The sequence below is a fragment of the Hermetia illucens genome, chromosome 6 (assembly GCF_905115235.1).
Source record: "Hermetia illucens chromosome 6, iHerIll2.2.curated.20191125, whole genome shotgun sequence".
Classification (NCBI taxonomy): Eukaryota; Metazoa; Arthropoda; class Insecta; order Diptera; family Stratiomyidae; genus Hermetia; species Hermetia illucens.
The window spans coordinates 99,317,715-99,340,954 of NC_051854.1; the positions used below are offsets into that span (position 1 = coordinate 99,317,715).

Below are 23,240 nucleotides of genomic sequence, written 5' to 3' on the forward strand. Positions count from 1 at the left end.
GCCTTGAGAGACTGAATACATTCGGCTCGTCCAACAAGGTCGGGATACTTTGGGTTCCAGGCCATGTTGGGTTGGAAGGCAATGAGGCAGCGGATGAACTAGCCAAGAAGGGGGCAGGGATGCCTTTATACGGGCCAGAACCCTTCTGTGGAATCGGAAACGGTTTCATGGCTATGAATCTAAGAAACGAAGAGAAACGGTTGAGGGAACTGTATTGGGCGGGCCTACCAGGGATGGAGCAGTCCAGGGTGCTTATTGGGGGATACGAACCCATGCGCACAAAGGATTGCTTAAGCCTCACCAAAAAGAACCTCCGAATCATAGTGGGAATTCTCACTGGTCATTGTCGGCTGAACTATCACCTAGGGAAGCTAGGGATATCTACGGACACTGCCTGCAGGTTCTGTGAGGAGGAGGACGAAACCTCTATGCACGTCCTGGGACAGTGTCCGGCACTTGTGCAAAGTAGGTCGATACATCTGGGAGAACACTTAATACCAGATGCAAGCTGAAACTTCTGGAAGTGGGGAACATACTAAAGTTCCTAACGGTTACAGGCCTGCTTGAGATACTGTGATCAACAGGTACACTATAACCAGTAAAAGGGGCACAATAGTTCTTCAAGGACGCGGTACGACTTTCCCTTAACAGAATAATAATAATAATATTTTGTCATCACATAGAGAAAAACGATGATCAATATTTACGAGGGTGGTCCCAAAAGTAATGCACAATATGGTTTAAGCTTTTTTATTTTATATGAACACCAAAATTTATTTACAAACGTTCTATACAGAATGTCCCATTTATGGTGGTACACATTTTAATGGTAGATAGCACCACTTGTTTGAAGAAAATTGGACCATGGAGTCGGCACTCTTTCTTTTACCGGTACAGAGTTATAGCGTTTTCCGTCAATAGCCTTTCTAAGCTGGGCCTTACTAAAAAAATCACAATTTCTCAACTCCTTCGATTATTTAATCCCAGATTTGATACCATTTTCGAAAACTACATAAAATTAAAAGAGAAACGAAGACGGCTACTGTTTCGTATTAGGGCCTGCCCTGCCCTGCCCTGCACTGGGTGGTGCGAATTATATTCAACGTAAAACCGCCCACAGCACACTCTGTATAATCTCCCTGACTTTCGATAACACGGCACCAGCGTTCGGGAAGCCGTTGAATACCGCTCAACAGCTTATTAGAATTTAGTTGTCGGACGCGTCGTTAAGCAGGATCAAATCATTGAAACGGACTCTCCTCATCGGTTCCTCGAGCTCCTGGAACAAGTCCGGAGGACTCGTATCGGGAAAATAAGCAGCATGTGGCAGTGTTTTCCAAACAGGGGAATCATTTCGCCTCTTCGTGCAGATTGTTGGTCATTCAAGCAGTGACGAACCCAGCGAGCGCATACTTTTTTTATAACATTTCTTTCATAATACATTGCACAAACGTTTTCAATAGATTAGCTTCCTGTGCGATCTCTTCTAATGTTAAACGTCGATAATTGTCGCCAGGATGGAGGTGTTTTGAACTCCACCGATTCTTGACTGCCTTTAAATTTTTTGCCCATTCTCCAGAAAGGGTGGAGCGATCCAAAGTGGTCTCGCCACACGCGTCTCACAACACATTATACATTTTCGTTGATGTGCGGCCTTTGGAAATTTTAATTTTTATAAACGACCGTTGATCGAGTTTCGTTACTCGGCCCGATGATATTTTTTTCACTCACGCAAACGAACTAACTTCACATAGACCGTAATCGAGTGCCGAACGAAAAACACTAGCGGGTACAGGAGACTCAGGGAGACAATTTAGTATAAGAAACAAAACGTTTCGATCACATTGTGTACCCCGATTATATGCATTACTTTTGCAACCACCCTCGTAGATTTGGTGTGAAGGTCCATTATGGGATTCTCGTCAAACAAACATCGACTTAATTCAGGAAATCAAAATAGGAAATTTATCGCTCCACTACACGGTAAAGCTCCAAGTAAAATCTTCACTTGGATGATATACATTTTTGTAGTGATTCACTGTTGTTTTTATGATATAATGTGAATTTTATCATTTTCCTCTCAATTGTTATAAGTAATAAGTCCTTGATAGACAAGGGGTACCTTCCTTCAAACTACAATTTTTAGTTTTCAATATAATATATTTCGGGAGGAACTTACCTAAGCTACTTCGTAGCTTTGTACTGATGAAAAGGGTAAGTTGTTCCCGAAATATATATTTACATTGAAAACTAAAAATTGTAGTTTGGAGGAAGCTAGCCTATGTCTATCAATTTTAAGCTAGACTACAGATAGCAGACAAAAATCGAATCTCTTAATAAGTCCTTGCAAGTTAAAACTAAGAGCGAAGTGACGAGCCACGGAATTTCAAAATAAAATAAGTGCCCGAAGAACCATCAGCTACTTCTCCGTTAATAAGGAATAGTTCTGTCCTCATGGTTCACAGCAATCCAGTCTAAGGGATAATTTTAAACCAGTTCCAGCTTAAATTTCTAATTTATGACCTACAATGTTTTCGTAAAAAAGGCTGTCGTACGGAAGGCCGCGGTTCAAATCTCACTGGTGGCAGTGGAATTTGTATCGTGATTTGACGTCGGACACCAGTCGACTCCGCTGTGCATGGGTACCTGAGTCAAATCAGGGTAATAATCTCGGGCGAGCGCAATGCTGACCACATTGCCTCCTAGTGTACCGTTAAGGTCTTGAACTTGAACTTCAAGGCCCTGATCCAACATGGATTGTTGCGCCAACGATTATTATTATTTCCGAGTTATCACAATCTCGGCAGATGCCGGATTTTACCTAATACTAGCACTAAGTGCCAAGCATTTAGGCTCGGACGATCCTACCTACTTAAAAACTAAAGGGGCACTGGTGGTGGTGGCCGGTGGTAGGACAGTGGGAGAATCCGTCGAGTACTCCCCGCAACATCGAGCACGTATGCAGAATGGTGTACTTCTGCATGGTTCGAACCAGACTTATTATTAATGTTTTCGTTCTCTTTAATTTTCGCATCATAAACTCTATTAACGGTTTTTACGGACGGGCAACTTCATTAACAGGTGTTGTTTGATTGGGTTTATCATTTAAATATTTAGAAATAAATCTAAAGTAATATTGTTCTCGATAAAAACTCATGCTCATCGTAGTCACATAGAAACAATCTTATAACCTTTCAGTTTTACGACCCGTGACAAATCTATTCCGTCTTCAGAATGTTGAAATATTTACTTCTGTTTAAGAAAATTATAAATAAAATATTGGTCTCCATTTTTATTGAGATGAAGTATATTATCTTCAACAGCTTCGGTTTCACGGAAAGATGGCGCTGTTCGTATGTTATGCAGAGGTTACATACTAATTCAGCAATTCAGCGGAATGGCATATTGAAATTGAGTGCCGTCAGATGTCAAATATGCTCCTGAGGGGTCTTCGCAAATGTAAGATATTTCAATTGTTAATGGACTTTGTGTAACGTTTATTATTCTTTAGTGCAGAATGTGGTACCATTCAGAGCCTACCAGTCATCATCTGTGCTAAGTCAATCTCAGCCACAATTACAGACCGCATCAGGTGAAACTGAGAATGTCATTGGTAGGAATGTGGTATTTCGATTGTTTAGATGCACTTATTATAATATATTCAATTTAATTTCAGATAAAGACGCGATATATGCAGAATCCTTAAAGCACCCTGACTATTTCGAAGTCCATAACCTCTTCACGGTGACGGATCTGTTCAATGCTCGCGTCCACTATGGACACAAGGAAGGCTCATTGGACGATCGGATGCTCCCCTTCATTTACGGCTCCCGCTTAGGTCATATCATTTTCGACTTGAACAAAACGGCCCAACACCTTCGTGATGCGCTAAACTTTACAGCTCATATTGCCTTTCGGGGCGGAATAATTCTGTTCCTCAACCGAAACGCACTTAATGCCCATTTAGTGGAAAAGAAAGCGATAGAGGCCGGCGAGTACGCGCACACGCGATTCTGGCGCGGTGGAATTTTCACTAATGCAAATATTCAGTTTGGAGCGGTGACCCGATTGCCGGATTTATGCATTTTCCTGAATACACTGAACAATGTTCTTACCCAACATGTGGCTGTTCGAGATGCTGCAAAAATGGCCATTCCGACAGTGGGAATAGTTGACTCCAATTGCAACCCGAATCTGATAACTTACCCAGTGCCTGGGAACGATGATTCACCTGCCGCGGTGGAATTGTATTGCAACCTGTTTAAGGAAGCGATACTGAGAGGCAAACAGAAACGGAAAGAGTTGAAACTAGAGTAGGCTTTAATGTTCGTGTATTGTTAAGGGTTGGCTGGTGGCGATACAATAAATATTAGATTTTATGATGAAACGGTTTTTTTTTGTTTCTATTCCGCACGAAGCTCCTCCTTTGCAATGACTTTTGGGTAAGTTTTCAACAAGGCCTATCTGGATTGAGTCTTATATGTCACGCCGGCATTTCGAAAACAAAACATCAGAATGACAAATGGCTCTACACAGTTGAGCCTTAAATCTTCAATTGAAACCTCAAAATTCTTTGTCCATGGAATTTATCTACGAGCGAGTAACACTTAAATTCAGAGACAACCCAGAAAGGGCTTAAGATGGACAATCCATCATCGAACAAGCGAGGTATCTTAAAGAACCCGAACCCCAAGAGTAATAAGCGTAGAAACAGGGATAGTGTCAAGTCGACGCACTTCGACGAGCAAAACGTCAAGCGTACATATCATCCCGCCGACAAGACCTATGGATTTATGAAGATCGATGAGCCCAAAACACCACACCCCGGAACCAATTCATATCCGGTTAGTTCGGAGGAGTTGCGACGACGACTCGAAACTCTCCGAAAGACAGAATACTCGTCGTCGTCTAGCGACGAAAAAGAAGAGACGCCGGAGGAAAGGAAACGACGCGAGGAGTTCGAGAGGCGTCGGCGACTTTCGTATCAGAATGAATTCAAGCTGGCCAAAGAGATGAAAAAGAAGCTCAAAGACGACTTTTGAGCGGATGTTATGAAGCGGTTTTTACTCTAATTTAATACTTTATTTATAAGGGGCAAGACTGATACAAACCCTGTGATCGTTGCAAATCTATTTTGAAATACATGTTTGTCTATGGTTTATTCCAGGATTTTGATACAATGAAATATGTTGAAGTTGAATTTATACGCCAATGGCATCGACAGTTAACCGTTTTGATAAAGGGTGCGGCAGCATAACTTCCTATTTTAAAATGCGCGCCACTCAGTTAGTTGATGTCATAGCGGAGCGCTAGTGGTCTCGTTCAAGAGGGGATACTGTAAAGTTTTGTCCCGACATGGTTCAGTCGCCATCATGTGTTGGAATAGTGAGGAGCGTGCCTTTGCCGTTGAGGTTTACTTTTCAAGCGGATGTTCGGTTATTGCAACACAGCGTGCATTTCGGAATCGCTTTAATTTAGCCCCGTTGGCTCCCGTCCCAGACAGCAAATCAATTGTTACATGAGTCACTACATTCAGACAAACTGCAAGTGCGACAAAAGGAAGAACTGGAGTCCCTCGGCCCGCTAGATCACTTGAGAACATTGAAGCAGTGAGAGCGTCAATGTTGCGATCGCCACGGCGTTCTGCGCGCAAACACGCATCTGCCCTTGGACTATCCGATCGTTCTGTGAGAAGAATTCTTCGTGATGATCTTCATTTTCATCCCTATAAGATGGCGGTAGTACAGGAACTTTCAGAACGTGACTTCAATTCTCGGATGAACGCGTGTGAGCTTATTCTTGATGTCGTTCCCGAAGGTGCTATTGTTTTTTTAGCGATGAAGCCCATTTTCATTTGTGTGGGTCGGTTAACAAACAAAACATGCGCTACTGGGATGACACCAACCCTCGAGAATTGCATCAAAAGCCTTTGCATTCACCCAAAGTCACAGTGTGGTGTGCAATTTCCTCAGCTGGAATTATTGGTCCCTGGTTTTTTGAGGAAAATGAGGTTACAGTGACAGTGAATTCGGACCGGTATGTAAACATGCTACAGAATTTTTTCTTTCCACGGCTAGAAAATTTGGATTTGGGGGACACTTGGTTCCAACAAGACGGTGCAACAGCACACACTTCAAGAGCATCGATGGCTGTTTTGAGGGAACACTTTCCAGAACGCCTTATCTCAATTAGAGGCGATTTGGAATGGCCGGCACGCTCTCCCGATCTGTCCCCTTGTGATTTTTTTCTATGGGGTTTTTAGAAATCCCGTGTTTATGTGAACCGTCCAAGAACCCTACAAGATTTGAAGACCAACATCCAAGGAGAAATTGTCAACATAACACCTGCTATGCTAACAAGAGTCATGACAAACGCCAGAAATCGGCTTACGCAATGTATGGAGAATGGGGGACGTCACCAAACAGATTTGATCTTCAAAACAATGTAAATAAAAACTTTAGACCTTAAAAAATAAATAAATATTTTCCGATGCATACAATAGTTTTTATTGAGTTTTGAAAAAAGGAAGTTATGCTGCCGCACCCTGTACATTCTGCGTGATGATCGTTAGTTTTCATTTACTTATTTAGGGCCAGATGTATCAATCGAATTGTGCAAAGTAGATCGAGGAACTGAGGGAATACTTAATATCAGATGCTTGGCTGAAACGCCCGGAAATAGGGAACATCCTAAAATTCCTGTCAGTTATAGGTTTCATCGACAAACTAGTAATAGGTGTACAATAACCATTAGACTGGCGCAGTAGGGCAAAGGTTTGTAAGTTACCGCACTTTTCTTCTAAGGCCGATTACTCAAAGGAAAATAAAAAAGCAAATAGAATTAAGTGAAAAGAGGCAAGACTCTGCTACAATTTTGCAGAAGGTACCAAGTCGGTTGTAGTCACGAGGAAAAAACTATAGCTCATTAACTGCAATGTTTCAAAATGGTTTCAAAATTTGGCTTGTAAGTTACTGCATCACGACGAAGCACCGAAATAATGCAAATTCTCATTAGAAATCACAAAATTTTCGTAATTTATGTAAATTTATTGAATTTTAAGTCCAGCCAGAAGCATTTGATTTTAATTTGATTTAGAATAGTTGGGAAAATAATGAAAACTTTATTAATCGCTTTCAATAGCGGAATCACAATCTGGGCAAAGGAAGAATGTTTTAGTTTTCTCAACGCAAGTGCCGTGGACTAATTGTTGACTGACGATGGTCTTGAGTTCTTGGCTGTAATTTTAGGTGACATTTATTTACCGCAGACGAGGCAAAACTCGTTAGTGTCCCCATTTGATGGTTGGCATTTCTTCCTTCGCTTTTGTGACTGCCCTGACTGTGTGTGACTGTGTTTTTGGCGGTAATTTACATTTGCTTGCTGGCGCCTGTTTTCATCAAGTCCTTTCCGAACTTTTGCAGTATTTCCTTTCTCTTGTTGTTGTCGAAAAGCGGTTTGATATTGTGGAGACGTTATAATGGAAGTGGTTTTCGCTTTGCGGCTCCGATTTGATTTTTGTCCCGGGGGCGCTTTTTTATGAAGACAAATGTTTAATATGATGAAAGCGTAGCGCAAAAACTACGGGACAAACTACCTCCAAATTCAAAACAATAATCCGAGTCTTTAAACAGTCCAGGGTTGAATGGGCTGATATCAGTGACTTTGAAGGCATTTGTGATGTTCTCTGATGTTGCCACTTTCACAGGTTGAGGAACGAGCATGATGTCGAGAGTGCGACCTGCATTTTACCTCATCCACCCCAACATCAATCGGCTGTAGCCGATGGCTACAACGCGGTGGGAAGGTGAGAATTGTCACACATCATTTTCAACAGCCAAATCAATCGCGTCCATTGAGAGATGGGATGCATGGTGGTCCAATAAAAGAAGTGTCGGTGTACTCTTCGATGAGTGCATGTATTTTATGAAGTGCTCCATAAATTTTACAAATTCAACTTGTTGCATCCATCCGCTTCCGTTTGCGTACCCCACTGTTTCTTTCGTCACATGCTCAAGATATGCTGGCATCATCTTTCCCGGGAATAAATAAAAATAAAAAGGTGGAATCATATTTCCCGCTGAATTGATTGCAAATGCCAATGTAATCATGACGCCTCGTTCACCCGAAATGACCAATCCGCTTTTCACCTTTCACCGGAACTATTTTTCTAATTCGATTTGGTACGTTGAGAACCCTGTCTCATCCATATTCCATATCGAACTTGGTCCATATGGGGATTCAGCAAACACTCACTCTAAATTTTAAAAGAAGTGGTCAACATTGTCTTTACAAAATGCCTTTGGACTCAAAGCAATTAAGCGCAACAACCAAACCAGGGAAAAACCCCATTCTTACATGATTGCGCACTTAGCCACTTCGTCCGAAAGTAACGATAGATGGAAATCGCAAACACGTAATGGATACGAATTATATTCAAGTGAACTCCGTCATAACTCCAGACCTAAACCAGGCCGAAGTAAATTTTTATTGAGGATGTTGGGAATCCTTTAAGTGGAGCGACTTCCATCTGTCGTTACTTTCGATCACGCTGCTCCCAGGGCAGAGGTGAGGCAGCCTCTGACGAGTTGCCTCTGTCCTGGACGAAATCATCAGTCAGCTTTCTCGTTCTTTTTTGAAAACTTGGGTTTAACTCAAAAAAGAGGTGAGAGGAAGCTAGGAGCTTCCCATGTGGTCCGGTCCGTCATTAACTTGGTGCGGACTCAGGATTCCCAGCATCCTCAACAAATATTTCCCTAAGTTATTTACTTGCAGAAGGTGGCCAAATTATTAGAGCCATACATCATTTCAGCTTATATGCAAGAAAAGGTAACAAATATGTTTCCAATTTTTACAAATTATTCATGTTATCAGACAGTTTTGAGTAGATTTAAAATATGCTTAGAATAGTCCCGAAATGTTTGTGATCGACGTATCAACGAACGTCTCAAATCTAAAATTTACCGCAATGTCGTCCGTCCAGTCGCTCTCTATGGTTCTGAGTGTTGGCCGAGTATAAAAGACAATGAACGGCGTCTCGCGGTAATGGAGACGAAGATGCTACGTTGGACTAGTGGCGTCACACGTTTAGATCACATCCGAAATGAGGATATCCGCGATCGTTATGGGGTTGCACCGATCGTGGAAAAGTTGCGAGAGAGGCGTCTTCGATGGTATGGTCACGCAATTCGTGCAAACGAGAATTCACTTGCAAAGATTGGTCTGAACATCGAAGTCGATGGTAAACGACCAAAAGGCAGACCTAAGCAACGGTGGCTTGATACGCTGGATGGGGATTTGAAAGCCTCGAGATTGCACCCAGATCAGGCATTCGATAGAGCCAAATGGCATAGCCGATCACGAAGAGCCGACCCCGCTTGTGAACGGAACAAAGGCTGAAGAAAAAGAAGAAAGAAGAGTCCCGAAATGTTAAACATTGAATAAAACTTTAATATTTAGTCACGCGGTCTCTTGCTAGAATCATAACCCGTAGTCTTCTTAGTATACTTTCAACACGTATATATGCATCCGTAGTGTGGTGGGTTAAGGTGAGACAAAAAGGTTTTCACCGTAAACTAGACGCACTGCAAAGAACTGTTTGTCTGGGTATCACTGGTGCCATGAGCACGACATCCGGCGCAGGTCTGAATGCACTACTCAATTTGCAGCCCCTGGATATATTTATTCAAAGCACTGCAATGAGAGCAGCTCATAGGCTAATTCGATTAGATCTATGGGAAAACAACGGATGTGGGGGGCACAGAGCATTGGAAGAGTTACTGGGAGGACTGAATCCAGTTCTTACAATGCCTTCCAATTCTCGTGTCCCCATACAACTGTTTGGTAGAAGATATGTAGTTACCCTGAAGCGTAGAGGACTGGGAAGACCCAGAGGAATGCGTGGAGGGATATACGGAAGTCTTCTACACCGATGGCTCAAAAACAGAAGAGGGTTCTGGAGCCGGAGTCTACCTCTCGAATAAAAACGAGAAGTGGGCTTTTCCTTTGGGACAGTATGCAAAGGTTTTTCAAGCCGAAGTTTATGCGATCCTAGGGGTGGCAAACTGGGTGATTGACGAGCGGTTGAAGGGCAGGCGCATCGCAATCTGCAGTGACAGTCAAGCTGCATTGAGAGCATTGAGCAGTCCTTTGATCACCTCGAAAATCGTTCAGGAATGCAGAAACTGTTTGAACTCTATGTCTAAATTCAATACGGTGGAACTACTCTGGGTACCTGGTCACTGTGGCATAAAGGGAAATGAAATCTCGGACGCTTTAGCGAAAGAGGGGTCAATCTCCCCTATGCCGGGACCGGAGCCAGCAATTGGGGTATCAGTAGCATTGGCTAAATCTGTTTTCAAAAACTGGGAACAAGTTTCCCATAATGACAGGTGGCAGAGCCTAAATGCTGCTCGACACACCAAACTTTTTCTGCCAGAACCCAACATACGTACCGCAAAGTTTATCCTATCGAAAAGCAGGAGGACTTGCAGGTGTATTGTGGGCATTCTGACAGGCCATAATTCACTAGCTGGGCATATGTTCAGAATAGGAATTACCGAAGATGATACGTGTCGCTCCTGTAATGAGGAAGCGGAATCCACGGAGCATTTCCTATGTGAATGCCCCGCCTATGGACGCATCAGGCATCAGATCTTTGGTGCCGATGTTCTCCAATTGCGACGGGTAGCATCACATCCGCTAACGGAAATTCTGCGATACATTAACGAATCCGGAATATCCCGTTAGACGGGGGTGGCGAGTACAATGGGCCAACACGGCCTGAGTGCTCAGAAGCTGTAGCTTCTCCCCCACCATACACACACATACTTTCAACACATTTCATGCAGTTCTTTTTTCATCGCTTCTATGCTTAATCACAGTAAGAGCTTCTATCAATTGTGTCTTATTCGTTATATTTTTCCTGAAAATTTTGTGGTTTTCATTAATCCCCAGTTAGAGAAGCAAACTTAGAAAATATTTTTGATTCGAATTTTAAAAAACTGAGACTATATGGAAGCTAAGTGGCTGTTTTTATCAAAAATAAGCCTACTTACCTTTTTCTAATGATCAACAGTCCAATTTAAATATTAGTTGTATCAATTGAGCCACTTTTCGCCATCGCAGGGGTAAGAAATGATTTCTTTGAAGGACGTCGACAATTCTTCTAAGTGACATTGAACCGACCTTACTGATATTGAAATGCCGACATCTAGGATCTATCTCATCATGGAAGATCTGAACGTCTATCGTAACCTATCAATTGGAAGCTTTTAACACAACACACTCAGGTCTGGCACAATATTTTTTATATTGAGTAATATTTTCAATGTTAGTACAAAACTTATGCAAATATTTGAAAACAATTAATTTTTCAACGTATGTCTGCCTAACGTCCCTCTCGAATTTTCTTCATACCTTTTGAACCCATAGCTTTGAGTATTCTACAATTAAAAATAACAGAATTACAATTGCACTCACCAATACTTATCATACTCACAAAATGGCAATACTCGGATAATATAATGATAAATAAATCAATACGTTTACAGGAAACAAACCGCACCAAGTCAACAGTACTTTGTTCGCAAGAGCAATAGCAAACAGTTCCCCACATCTTTCCGATGTCATTCTACGCTTATCATTTGCGCTAATAGGGATGCCATGTTTCTAGGAAGAAGTTGTTTTGAGAAAAAATAAATCCATTCAAAATTATCTCTACCTTATCTGGCGAGTTGGTGAATGCTTCTTCAAGGAAACTAGTCGCAATCGGTCCTGGACAGAAAACGGTAATATCTAATTCTGGATGTTCAACTTTAAGGCTTCCAAAGTACCCCTGTAATGGAGCATTTCAACAAAAACTGGAATTTTAATCAAATTTATCAATGTCTTACATGCAATGCGAATTTCGCTCCTGAATAACTCGGTGAGAAGGGAATAGGCACCAAACCGGCACCACTCGACGTCACTGCCAAGTGGCCCTTGCCGCCGGTTGTCTTAAAATAACGGACTGCTATCCGCGATAAATGGATCACTGAGAATACATCTAGTTCGAAAAGATCGCGATCAACTTGAATATCAATTTCTTCCCAAATGGCGCGTTGCGAGCGTCCGGCGTTATTCACTAAAATGTCCAGTTTGCCGAAGTGCTTAATGACTTCATCGAAAAGCTGCTGGTGTTTTTCTAAATTTAACATATCCATCGGTAGTACCAGAATATCATCCTTCGCAAGTAATCCATTTGACCGTTCTAGAAAATAGAATAGCAGGAAATATGTGAATACACTTTAGGGAAAGGGGAAGCATCCGGTTCAACAAAGAATTTCCTACAGCTTCTAAAGAATAGGTCAGTCGACAAGCACACACGTCCAATTTATTTATTTAATTAACGGACAACAAACAGAGAGAATTCCAATTAATTATTGTCCTCAGGAGGAGGAGAAAGCAAAAAAACTTATCCTACGTTTAAAGCTACTTAAAGTAGGGAAGTTAAAAGGACCAAGCTGTTTTGCATTATAATTTCGGCAAAGCCTGGGAATCGGGGAATGAAAATAGACTTCGAGCTCCGCGAAGGGCACGTTGAAAATATCTGCGTTACGTGTGTTATAAGACGCAGGGCGGCAGGTGATCTCGTCAGCGGCGGAGCAGTCGATCAGGCCCGAGGAAAGTTTAAAGAATGTGCATAGATCCAGATAGGATCTACGCTGTTGTAGGAAGGGAAGGTTTAGAAAGCGGAGGCGGGAGGGGTAATCCACACGACAAAAGCTTTTCTTAAAGAAGAGAGAACGGGTGAATTTACGTTGCACATTTTCAAGGGCAAGACAATCACAGTTATGAGTGGGTGACCAGATCACGGAGCAATAATCGAGGGTATTCCTCACAAGGGAATTGAAGAGAGCTAAGGAGGGTTGGATGGAGTCAAAATCAAAGGAGGAGCGAAGAATAAAGCCTGACAATTTTGCTGCTCGATTGATGACATCGAGGCAATGGGTGTCAAAACGGAGCTTATTGTCGAAAGTGACTCCGAGTTCTTGAGTGGAATTTAAGCAGGATAAGGAATGTCCGTTAAGCGAGTAGGAGAAAGAAGTGGGTGAGGATTTTAGGGAGTAGCACATAGAGTGACACTTTCTGACGTTTAGCGCTAAACCATTAGTCGAGCACCAACGAACCAGAGTGTCCAGGTTATTCTGAAGGGAAACACAGTCCATAGGCCACGATATAGCGGAAAACAGCTTAAGGTCGTCTGCATAGAGCAAACAGGGACAAGTAAGGAGGGGAGGAAAGTCGTTAATAAAAAATAAAAATAGCAAAGGACCCAGAATAGACCCCTGTGGAACGCCAGAAGAGGGGGAGAAGGAGCGGGAAGTACAGCCGTCAAAAGAGACGCGGCAGGATCGGTTGGAAAGGTAAGAGGCAAGCCATAAAACAAGTGGTATGGGAACGTTTAGGGACGAGAGTTTAAGTAAAGGTATTATCTATCGAGGATCCATTGATTCTTCTTTTAATCAATTTCTCTGCAAATATATGATCCCGATCAGCATAGCGTAGCAGCGATTGGGTCGGGTATTGTGGGAAAACCTTAAACGAAAGATGCCTGGGTATTCCTCCAATGTTCTTGAAAATCACTCGATAATATGGTATAGATTACTGTAACATAAATGTTGCGGTGCCGTCTTTTGACCTATTTTTTACCTCCCCCATACATCACACTTACCGTCCGGCAAATATTTATTCATATCAACATCTGCGGATGGAAAAATACTTTCAATTGTCCCAAAATTGCTCCTCGTCACCTACCAAGATCATTTTAAACAAGTGGAGAAGTGTTTACAAGATTGGAGGGTAAAAGTGAATACACATAATAACCGGAACAACGAGATTGAAGGAAAAAGTATTGACCAAATTAGAAAACCTTCCAAATATACTAAGTAGCAACGCCTAGAACAACACAAAAATATGTGATTGAAAACGTAAGTAATAGCCTATGAGCTAGAATTTCTGTAATTTTATTTACGACAACAGATGTCACTTTGAATATTGGTATATAGATCCCTCAAGTAAAGTCAATAGATAACACATGAATAAAAAAATCTTTATTTTCAAGAGGTCGCTTCCTACTCCATTTTTTCTGTTCATCTGCTCTTCCTTAAATTGCCACGTCTACAAGACCGAATAACTATGGTTTGTTAGGCAGCCTGTAGCCTTCAAAACTTTGACTTTGAAGTGCTATTCGTTAAGCTCTTATATTGTTTTTATCCCCCTCCCCTTATAACTGCTTTCAACTTGGCCCTCTGGTCTCATTTTTGCTACTTTCAGCTATATTAAATTTTTCTCGAAAAAAATTTTCCTTGTAACATATTGTCAGCAGAGGGAGGAGCAAGTAAATGGCTTACCTTACGCTGAAAGCTAAAGAAGAAGACAGAATCAGAGTAGGACATTGTAGGACCGGCATATTCTCGGGATCAGGGACTGAAAGTAAATGTCGAGCTCCACGAAGGGTACTTCAAAAGTGTCCCCACTACGTGTATTATGAGAGGCGATATGGAAAATAATAGCAGAGTTGGCAGAGCAGTCCATCAGACAATTACAAAGTTTGGAAAGGGTACACAAATCTAGGAAGATGCGGCGTTGTTGCAGGGAAGCGTATCCTTAGAGGGCGAAGTCGTGCCGGATAGTCAACCCGTGGAAGGTTTCTTTTTAAAAAAGAGGGTCCGGATGAATTTGCGTTGTACAAATTCAAGAGAGCGACAGTCACGTATGCAGAAGGGGAACCAAAGTACACAGCAATATTCAATGATGTTTCTGACAAGGGAGTTGAAGAGTGTTTGGGGAGGGCTGAATTTAAGTAATGTCGGAGGAGGAACGTAGGATAAAACTATACATTTTGGAAGCTCTAATGATGATGTCAACGGAGTGGGATTTGAAACGAAGTTTGTCATCGAATATTACACCTAGGCCTTGGAAGGAGATCAGTAGCGAAAGGGAATGTCCACTAAGGAGAGAAGAAACGGGATGAGTAACAATGAAAAGACACTTTGTACTTGGAAAAATCAAAATAAATAGCATATACCTCCGCATTTAGCAACGAAGTTGGTAAAGAAAAGAAGGTTGAATATTTCACGAAACCATGCTGCTCTTTGACAATGAGGTGATCGAAGTGCGCGATCAACCAGTCGTTGACGTATATTTCGAGAATTTTGGAATAAAAGGAGAGAAGAGAGATGGCGCGGTATTTCATAGCAGGAGAAGGGTCTCCGCTCTTGAGGAGAGGGATGATAAGGGCCTCTTTCCAGAGATGCTGAAAGTATTTTCTACAGTTAAGATGGAAGAGGTAAGGAAGCCCATCGGGGCCAGGTCCTACACTGGTGTCAAGATTACCAATGAGGAACTCAACCAAGGAAGGCGTCAGGAGGGAAATGGCCAGAGATTCGGAGCAGTCTACAGTTAGAAGAGGCGTAGAGGTTGGAGTGATCGAGGGAGAGAACACGAAACACAATTTTTACGCCATCATGTACCCTAATATGTGAGCTATAGAATATAACAAGAAACACTGCACGATCGGAGGCGATAATATATGGAAATGTCTTTTGAATCTGAAAAGTAAAATTTAAAAAAAAAAAAACCTACTTTTGAATAGTATTGAACAACCCTTAACATTACTTAAATATCAGGTAGACAACTCAACATTTCACTTTGTTTTAATGAGAGCGCTGAAAACGAAAAGTGTACTTTGTAAGAACCTCAATTTTCAACTACCCCTACACGTATATGTTAACAGATTAAGGGCGACCACTTTTGAAATTTGACCTTTGGCTCGCTAAATCCTCCAAATCAACCTATGTGCCTTCTGAGAGCTAAATTTTACCATATATAATTAGGATGAATAGGTAATTCGAAGCAAACTGACATGTTAAGGTTGGCGACAATATTAAACTAAAAGAACATACTAAAATACATCAAGGAATTCTGAGAAGTGAATAAAGAAAGTTGGCACATAATGTTATGAAATGCGGGCAATTAGGGACTTAAATGACGGGCACATAAGTATGTAATAGGAATAACAGAAATATTTCCACCATTCCCCATGAATTTACCTAATATAGCATTATTGCAGACCTTGTCATTAAGATTTCGAAAGTAATTTATATTGAACGAAGAACAAAACCATTAGGATATAGGCTGACCATCGTCATTGTCTTTACGTATAGTTCTGTCAATATTTGCATATTTACGTCCTGACTAACAAATGCCAATGGTTTTTTTTTACCAGGGAGCCGGTTATTTTTACGGATTAAGGAGCTTCGATTGTTTGACAGTACATTTGAATACACATAGACGACTTGCCTCTGCCCTGAGAGCAGCGGGACCGAAGTGGTTACTGGATGTTATTTGCCCTCTTATATAGCACGTCATGGGTATGAATTATATTCGGTAACTTCAATCACATTGCTCCCAGGGCAGAGGCAGCGTCTGATAAGTTGCCTCTGCCCTGGACGATACCGCAAGTCGTCTATATTTTTTGAATTTGGGTTCTAGCCCATAACAGAGGGGCCCGTGGACCAGAAACTCAGAAAGAAAGTTCCTTTCCAATTGATCTGATTCACCATTAAGTAGATGACGAAGTCAGGACATGAGCTTCCTTTCAATCGTTTGTCTATATATTTCGGAAGGTTCAAAAACCCTATTGGTGTTTTCTAGAGTTAGATAAATTGTCTTTTAAATAAATGCAAGTGGAATAGTTTCTGAGGATGGCATAAGAAACTAATATTAATAATAATAATAAAAGAAGAACGGGAGGGGCCCAGGTCTGGATCGGGTGCAGAATTTCTGGTATAAGAAATTTACCAGCGTACACAGTCGGTTGGCACGCAGTATAAATGAGGTCATGAGTCGGCCGGAGGAATTTCCACCTTTCCTCACTGCGGGGATTACCTACCTTATCCCTAAGAAGGACACGGTGCAGGACCCCGCAGACACAAGACCGATCACTTGCTTACCAACCCTCTACAAATTCATCACGTCCATTATTAGTGGAAGGATCAATACGCACCTCGAGACCAACAACATTCTGTCCGAGGAGCAGAAGGGCTGCCGAGTTGGGTCAAGGGGTTGCAAAGAGCAACTCATTATCGACTCGGTAGTTGTAGGACAAGCAACTAGAGGCCAGAGAAACCTCTTCAGTTGCTATATCGATTATGCCAAGGCTTTCGACAGCGTTCCGCATACCTGGCTAATCGATATCCTACATCTGTATCGCATTGATCCGAAACTAATAAAGTTTTTGGCGACAGTCATGGAAGGGTGGCATACCACCTTATCAGTCCGTACATCTGAGGGTGCTAATTCCTCAGAGCCCATCCGTATACGGAGGGGCATCTTCCAGGGGGATTCGTTGAGTCCTCTTTGGTTTTGTATGGCACTGAACCCCCTTTCATGGCTACTGAATGATGCTAGAGGGCATGGTTTTGCAATAAAATATGGCCTACGTGCTAAGTGCGAACTGACACACTTGATGTACCTAGATGACATCAAGCTGTATGCTGGTACTGACAACCATCTTAGAAGTCTGTTGAGAATAATAGACATGTTCAGCCGTGATATTCGGATGGAGTTTGGATTAGACAAATGTCGAATCCAAGCCATTCGCAAAGGTCATCACGAGCCGCATGCCGGACATAGCATTGGTGACCTCCACATCGAAGCTATGACCGAGACAGACTTCTACAAGTACCTAGGAATTCTGCAAGGAACCCATGCTCGAGTTGGTGATCTGAAGGAAGCTCTGCTGTCCGAATTCCTGGGACGTGTAAAGCTGGTGCTGAAATCGCATCTCTCGGGGAAGAATAAAATAAGCGCGTTGAATGTATTCGCTATCCCTTCACTGGCTTATGCATTCGGAATATTGCCGTGGACGAAGACCGACCTGGAAAACGTCCAGCGGCGGATACGGACAACTATGTCCAAATTCCGAATGCATCACCCAAAGTCTGCCGTGGAGCGGATGAACCTGCCTCGTGATATCGGAGGTAGGGGCGTGGTTGACGTGGCGGCACAACATCATCGCCAAGTCGACTCGCTGCGCGCTTATTTTTACAGCAAAGAGCAGGCGAGTCCCTTGCATGCGGCTGTCTGTAAGGCAGACTGTGGACTGACTCCACTTAACTTGAAGGATCGATCCTTCAATCCTCTGAGTGGGGTGAAGTCGGACCAAGAGCGGATCGATGAATGGAAGTCGAAGACAATGCACGGTAAACACGTGAATTGTCTTTGGCAGCCATTTGTCGATTTGCATCTGTCAAACAGATGGCTATGTGCTGGAGAGCTCTTTGCTGAGACGGAGGGGTTTATGTGTGCCATTCAGGATGGTGTGGTCGCCACCCGAGCTTATAAAAAGCTCATCATGAAAGAACGGGTGGAGAACGACCAGTGCAGAATGTGTGGTTCGGCGTTAGAGACGTTGGACCATCTCATTTCTGGCTGTACTGTTATGGCACCGGTGCAATACATCACCAGGCATAATGCTGTATGTAAGGTTATCCATCAAAACCTTGCATATAAGCATGGGCTGATCACGGGAACATGTCCGGTTTACCGATATGAGCCGCAAGCAGTACTTGATAGTTCTGCTTACAGCATGTATTGGGACCGGCAAGTTCTGACTGATCGCCATACCGCACACAATAAGCCTGACGTACTGTTAGTTGACAAGACGGGTCGCTCCGCGTATATTATTTATGTTGCTATCCCCCATAATAGCAACATTGAACGGAAATACGTGGAGAAGAAGGTGAACTATGAGCCATTGGTTCGGGAAATCAAAGAAATTTGACGTCTCGAGCGAGTGGTTGTAGTTCCCATAATATTGTCAGCTACAGCCACCTAAATCTCTCGCGGCTTCCCTTGATGTCCTGGGACTTTCGCACAGTTTGGTTCAAACCATGCAGAAGTACATCATTCTGCATACGTGCTCGATGTTGCGGGGAGTACTCGACGGATTCTCCCACTGACCTGCCACCGGCCACCACCACCAGTGCCCCTTTAATTTTTAAGTAGGTAGGATCGTCCGAGCCTAATGCTTGGCACCTAGTTCTAATATTAGGTAAAATCCGGCATCTGCCGAGATTGTGATAACTCGGAAATAATAATCGTTGGCGCAACAATCCATATTGGATCAGGGCCTTGAAGTGTGTTAGAGCACTTCATTCAAGACCGTAACGGTACACTACAGAACACTGTTGGAGGCAATGTGGTCAGCATTGCGCTCGCCCGAAATTATTACCCTGATTTGACTCAGGTACTCATTCACAGCTGAGTCGACTCGTATCCGACGTCAAGTCACGATACATATCCCACTCCCACCAGCGAGATTTGAACTGCGGCCTTCCGTATGACAACCCAGTGCTCTAACCACTGAGCTATCCGGACACAGATCCTAATATTGATCCACAAAATTCAATGATAAACAGTCAATCCATTCCAAAGAAAAAGTAAATATTTAGATTGGGAAAATGCACGACGACGAAAGAAGAAATAACAATAAAAGTTTGGCTGTACATATTAAGATAAAAAACTATCGACGAAAGTAAAATGATCTCTCGCGGATGAATGCATAAAAAAAATAGCGAATACTCCTACAAACATATCGATTCTATTTATTACGATTTCGTTTACAACGGCCAACCGGTTTTAGCGACGTTAATGCAAACTCAAGTTAGGTTTCATAGAAACGTACTATGGAAACGTATCCGGTTTAAGCGGCCAACTGCTTTTAGCCATCTAATTCTTTAATAATCATCCGGTTAGAGTAACCCCCAGCGTTCGTTTGTTTACAATACTTATGCACAAACAATACCTCGCCGCCCGTGTTTCGGCTTGCATTCTCTAGCGCACGTAGATTGTTTGGCGCGGGCAAGTCACAGCCAGTGTGTTTTTCATTTATCATCTGTTACACGCTCTAAAATGAGTTCCACGAAGCGAAAGAGTTTCTCAATTGAGAAAAAAATGCAATATTACATCGTTTAGAAGCTGGTGAATCAAATATAGCCCTCGGGAGGGAAATCGGTCCTCGGGGAAAACCCGTAAATTGACCGCTGCTTCAAGAAAAAGCTGCTAAACTTGTTGCTCAAGAGTTGAATGTCTCTAATTTCAATTGCTCAGTGAGCTGGATAAATCGTTTTAAAGTAAGACACAACATTGTTTTCGGTAAGATTGTCGGAGAATCTTTACCAGCTCAACAGAGTGATGTAAGCGGATGACCCTGAACAAGACGTTGAAATTTAAAGGCGAAACTTACACGGGAGGATAAGTTATCAAAAGAAAGAGTAACTGTGATGGTGGCAGCCAACATGAGTGGTACAGTTAAAAAAGGCTTCTCTTAATCGGGAAATCCCAATATCCTAGATGTTTTAAAAATGTACGGTTTTATCAGTGGATTATGAGGGTAATCACAATGCCTGGATGAGCACTGATGTTTTCATCAAATGGGTACGTGCTTGGGATCGCGAAGTAACGAAAAAGAAAAAAGGAAATCTTGCTTTTGGTAGGTAACTGTCCGACACACCTCCACTTTCATCATCATCATCAACGGCGCAACAACCGGTATCCGGTCTAGGCCTGCCTTAATAAGGAACTCCAGACATCCCGGTTTTGCGCCGAGGTCCACCAATTCCATATCCCTAAAAGCTGTCTGGCGTCCTGGCCCACACCATCGTTCCATCTTAGGCAGGGTCTGCCTCGTCTTCTTTTTCTACCATAGATATTGCCCTTATAGACTTTCCGGGTGGGATCATCCTCATCCATACGGATTAAGTGACCCGCCCACCGTAACCTATTGAGCCGGATTTTATCCACAACCGGACGGTCATGGTATCGCTCATAGATTTCGTCATTGTGTAGACTACGGAATCGTCCATCCTCATGTAGGAACAACGATTTGCGTATTTTCTCACCTCCACTTTGCTGATCTTAAAAGTATAACTCTGGTGCTTTTGCCTCCTAACACCACTACAGTATTACAACCCATGGATCAAGGGATTATTAGAGCTTTAAAATCAAACTTTCGTAAAAATTAAGTCCTTAAAATTATCGAGTGTCTTAGCATCGGAACCAGCGCTGAATACCCAAAAATTACCGTTCTCGATACTATTTTGATGATACTGTTGATGATACTATTTTGATGATTCACAACGCCTGAACCAAACTCACGCAAATGACAATTTTTAACTGTTATAAACAGGCTGGATTTATTCTAGCCACTGTAGCCTATCACATGACCTCAAATGTAGATGAGTTTAACGAAGAATATGACATACCGCTGAGCGTTTGGACAGTGACTATTGATAATCAGCTACCCATAACAAACGAGGACCTTGCGTGTATCGATGATGCCGTTGCCACATATGAAGAAAATGATCGCCAAAAGACAAGATAGTGACGTTGATGATGACGAAACCGAGGAGAGTGGTTGGGCTCCCACTGCGTCTAAAGCTCTAATGACTGCAGAAATAATCAACATCTTCCCTTGAAAGTCGTTCTATTAGGATTCCTCTATATTTTAAATTGTTCACGCCCAGCATTTTTACTCATAATGGTGCTTATTACGAGTATATTATTGCTAAGAATGGATCAGGCCAAGTAAAAAAGGTTTAACCAAGGAAGTAGGAAAGATCTTGCTAACCGCAAGTAATGAGATAATAGGAGGCCGTAATACAAGCAAACCGACTAACATCGCCGAATAACGAAAACTGATTAAGTCTAACCCTTTACTAATATGCAGATTAGACATAGCACAGAACGCGATTCAAAATATCGAGAATTTTGATTATAAATTGGTTATGATATTAACTCTGTAGATTGTGTGAAAATCTATTTCTAATGCGGAATGGAAGTGAAAGGCTGAATATGTACATTAGAGAAAGTTAGACACCATGAACTCGCTCATTTTGTTAGGGTGCTTTTATACATTTGATGCAATTACTACTGCAGATGGCAGGGAATGAGGATTACCTTACCTAATGCTTTCTTTTTAACATCTTCTAGTTCAGGTTGGCGCCGTGCTGATAGAACAAGTCGAACTCCATGCTCAGCTAATGCTAAAGCCAGATCTTTTCCAATTCCACTCGACGCACCTGTGACCCAAACGACTTTGCCCCTCAAAGCAGCTGAAATGGAAAAAAAAATATTTAAGGTTACCTCGGCAGCCGTAAAGCCTATCAGAGAGAATACTCACAGACAGGATGCCCAAACTTTTCCTTGAACGCCAGTTGAATATTACAATCACATATTATCCACAAGATCAGGCTGACAACGAAATATAGCACTACGGCCACACCGACCAGCTCAAATAGCCCCATGACCTACGCGTTTAAAGCACCGGCAGTTCAAGAATTGGTAGTAACCGTAGTAACCGTGGGAAGTTACGCAAGATCTGCTTAGTTATAGTCTCGGTGCAAAGGCGAAATGAAAAGACAATAAAGAAACGAATAGACGAGCTGTGCACTCGGTGGTCTCTGGGAAGCTGCACTAATCCCACGTAATGTCAGGCTGAATTTAAAGATATTCAATTGGGCCCGAACAACTCTACTAATCTTTGCACTTGAGATAATGTCACCTTAATGCTACGCCGAACATTTCAAATGACTGCTTTGCAGCACCCAACTATACCCGAAGAGTACCTTTGATAGCGGGGCAATCACGGATATGGCGGTGACACTGTCGGCTGACAGTTGTTTGTTATCAAAATTCAATCCACATATAGAACAGCAGACAGTATACACTACACGGCAAATCATAAGACACGATGTTGATTAGCCCTAGAAATTTGTCAAATATCTACACATTGACATTTTCTACTCCAGAAGGACCATCCTCAAGGCTCAAGGCCCTTTCACGAAGTTTTAAAATAATCAAAGCTGTCTCTTATACAAAGATAACCCATTCAGTGCCGACTTGTACCCGTTTTATTGCAGTTAAAAGGCACGAACCTCGGAATTATGTTAGAACTGTTAAAATTTAATGATTGTAGTAAATTATATACACATGTACATATATATTCACAGTCATTGGTCCAAGGAAAATGTACTTTGAGCCAATAGGCTAGCATATTCCAGGCGGAAATTTACGCCATAGACAAATGTGCCTCCTTTAATCTGCAAAGGAACTACAGGGGGCAGAACATAGCTATTCTTACCGATAGCCAAGCAGCGATCAAGGCACTTAGGTCCAACCAGGTGAACTCTAAACTG

At 42.3% G+C, this 23,240-nt stretch overlaps 3 protein-coding genes across 3 annotated transcripts; 2 read left to right on the top strand and 1 right to left on the bottom strand.

The window, feature by feature from the left end:
- The first annotated feature begins 3,420 nt into the window (after positions 1-3,420).
- Positions 3,421-4,387, top strand: LOC119659053 (28S ribosomal protein S2, mitochondrial). Its single transcript, XM_038066961.1, has 3 exons — positions 3,421-3,459; positions 3,512-3,613; positions 3,677-4,387. The coding sequence occupies exons 1-3, from the start codon at positions 3,426-3,428 to the stop codon at positions 4,315-4,317; spliced, it is 777 nt and encodes a 258-aa protein (XP_037922889.1). The 5' UTR covers positions 3,421-3,425; the 3' UTR covers positions 4,318-4,387.
- Positions 4,388-4,508: 121 nt separating this feature from the next.
- On the top strand, positions 4,509-5,161 carry LOC119659055 (protein phosphatase inhibitor 2-like). Its single transcript, XM_038066964.1, has one exon. It carries the CDS (start codon positions 4,641-4,643, stop codon positions 5,040-5,042), a length of 402 nt encoding a protein of 133 aa, XP_037922892.1. The 5' UTR covers positions 4,509-4,640; the 3' UTR covers positions 5,043-5,161.
- A 6,128-nt stretch (positions 5,162-11,289) lies between these two features.
- On the bottom strand, positions 11,290-22,749 carry LOC119660170 (dehydrogenase/reductase SDR family member 7). The gene is made up of 6 exons (XM_038068576.1): positions 22,226-22,749; positions 22,008-22,157; positions 11,892-12,247; positions 11,720-11,833; positions 11,498-11,667; positions 11,290-11,441 (listed from the first exon to the last, which is right to left on the bottom strand). Exons 1-6 carry the CDS (start codon positions 22,347-22,349, stop codon positions 11,387-11,389), a joined length of 969 nt encoding a protein of 322 aa, XP_037924504.1. The 5' UTR covers positions 22,350-22,749; the 3' UTR covers positions 11,290-11,386.
- Positions 22,750-23,240: the final 491 nt, after the last annotated feature.

Coding starts and splice junctions, on each gene's coding strand:
- LOC119659053 (XM_038066961.1), top strand. CDS start 3,426: ATGTCAAATATGCTCCTGAGGGGTCTTCGCAAAT. Junction 3,460..3,511: donor CCTGAGGGGTCTTCGCAAAT/GTAAGATATTTC, acceptor ATTATTCTTTAG/TGCAGAATGTGGTACCATTC. Junction 3,614..3,676: donor TGAAACTGAGAATGTCATTG/GTAGGAATGTGG, acceptor ATTTAATTTCAG/ATAAAGACGCGATATATGCA.
- LOC119659055 (XM_038066964.1), top strand. CDS start 4,641: ATGGACAATCCATCATCGAACAAGCGAGGTATCTTAAAGAACCCGAAC.
- LOC119660170 (XM_038068576.1), bottom strand. CDS start 22,349: ATGGGGCTATTTGAGCTGGTCGGTGTGGCCGTAGTGCTATATTTCGTT. Junction 22,158..22,225: donor AAAGTTTGGGCATCCTGTCT/GTGAGTATTCTC, acceptor TTTCCATTTCAG/CTGCTTTGAGGGGCAAAGTC. Junction 11,668..11,719: donor TCACCAACTCGCCAGATAAG/GTAGAGATAATT, acceptor ACTTCTTCCTAG/AAACATGGCATCCCTATTAG.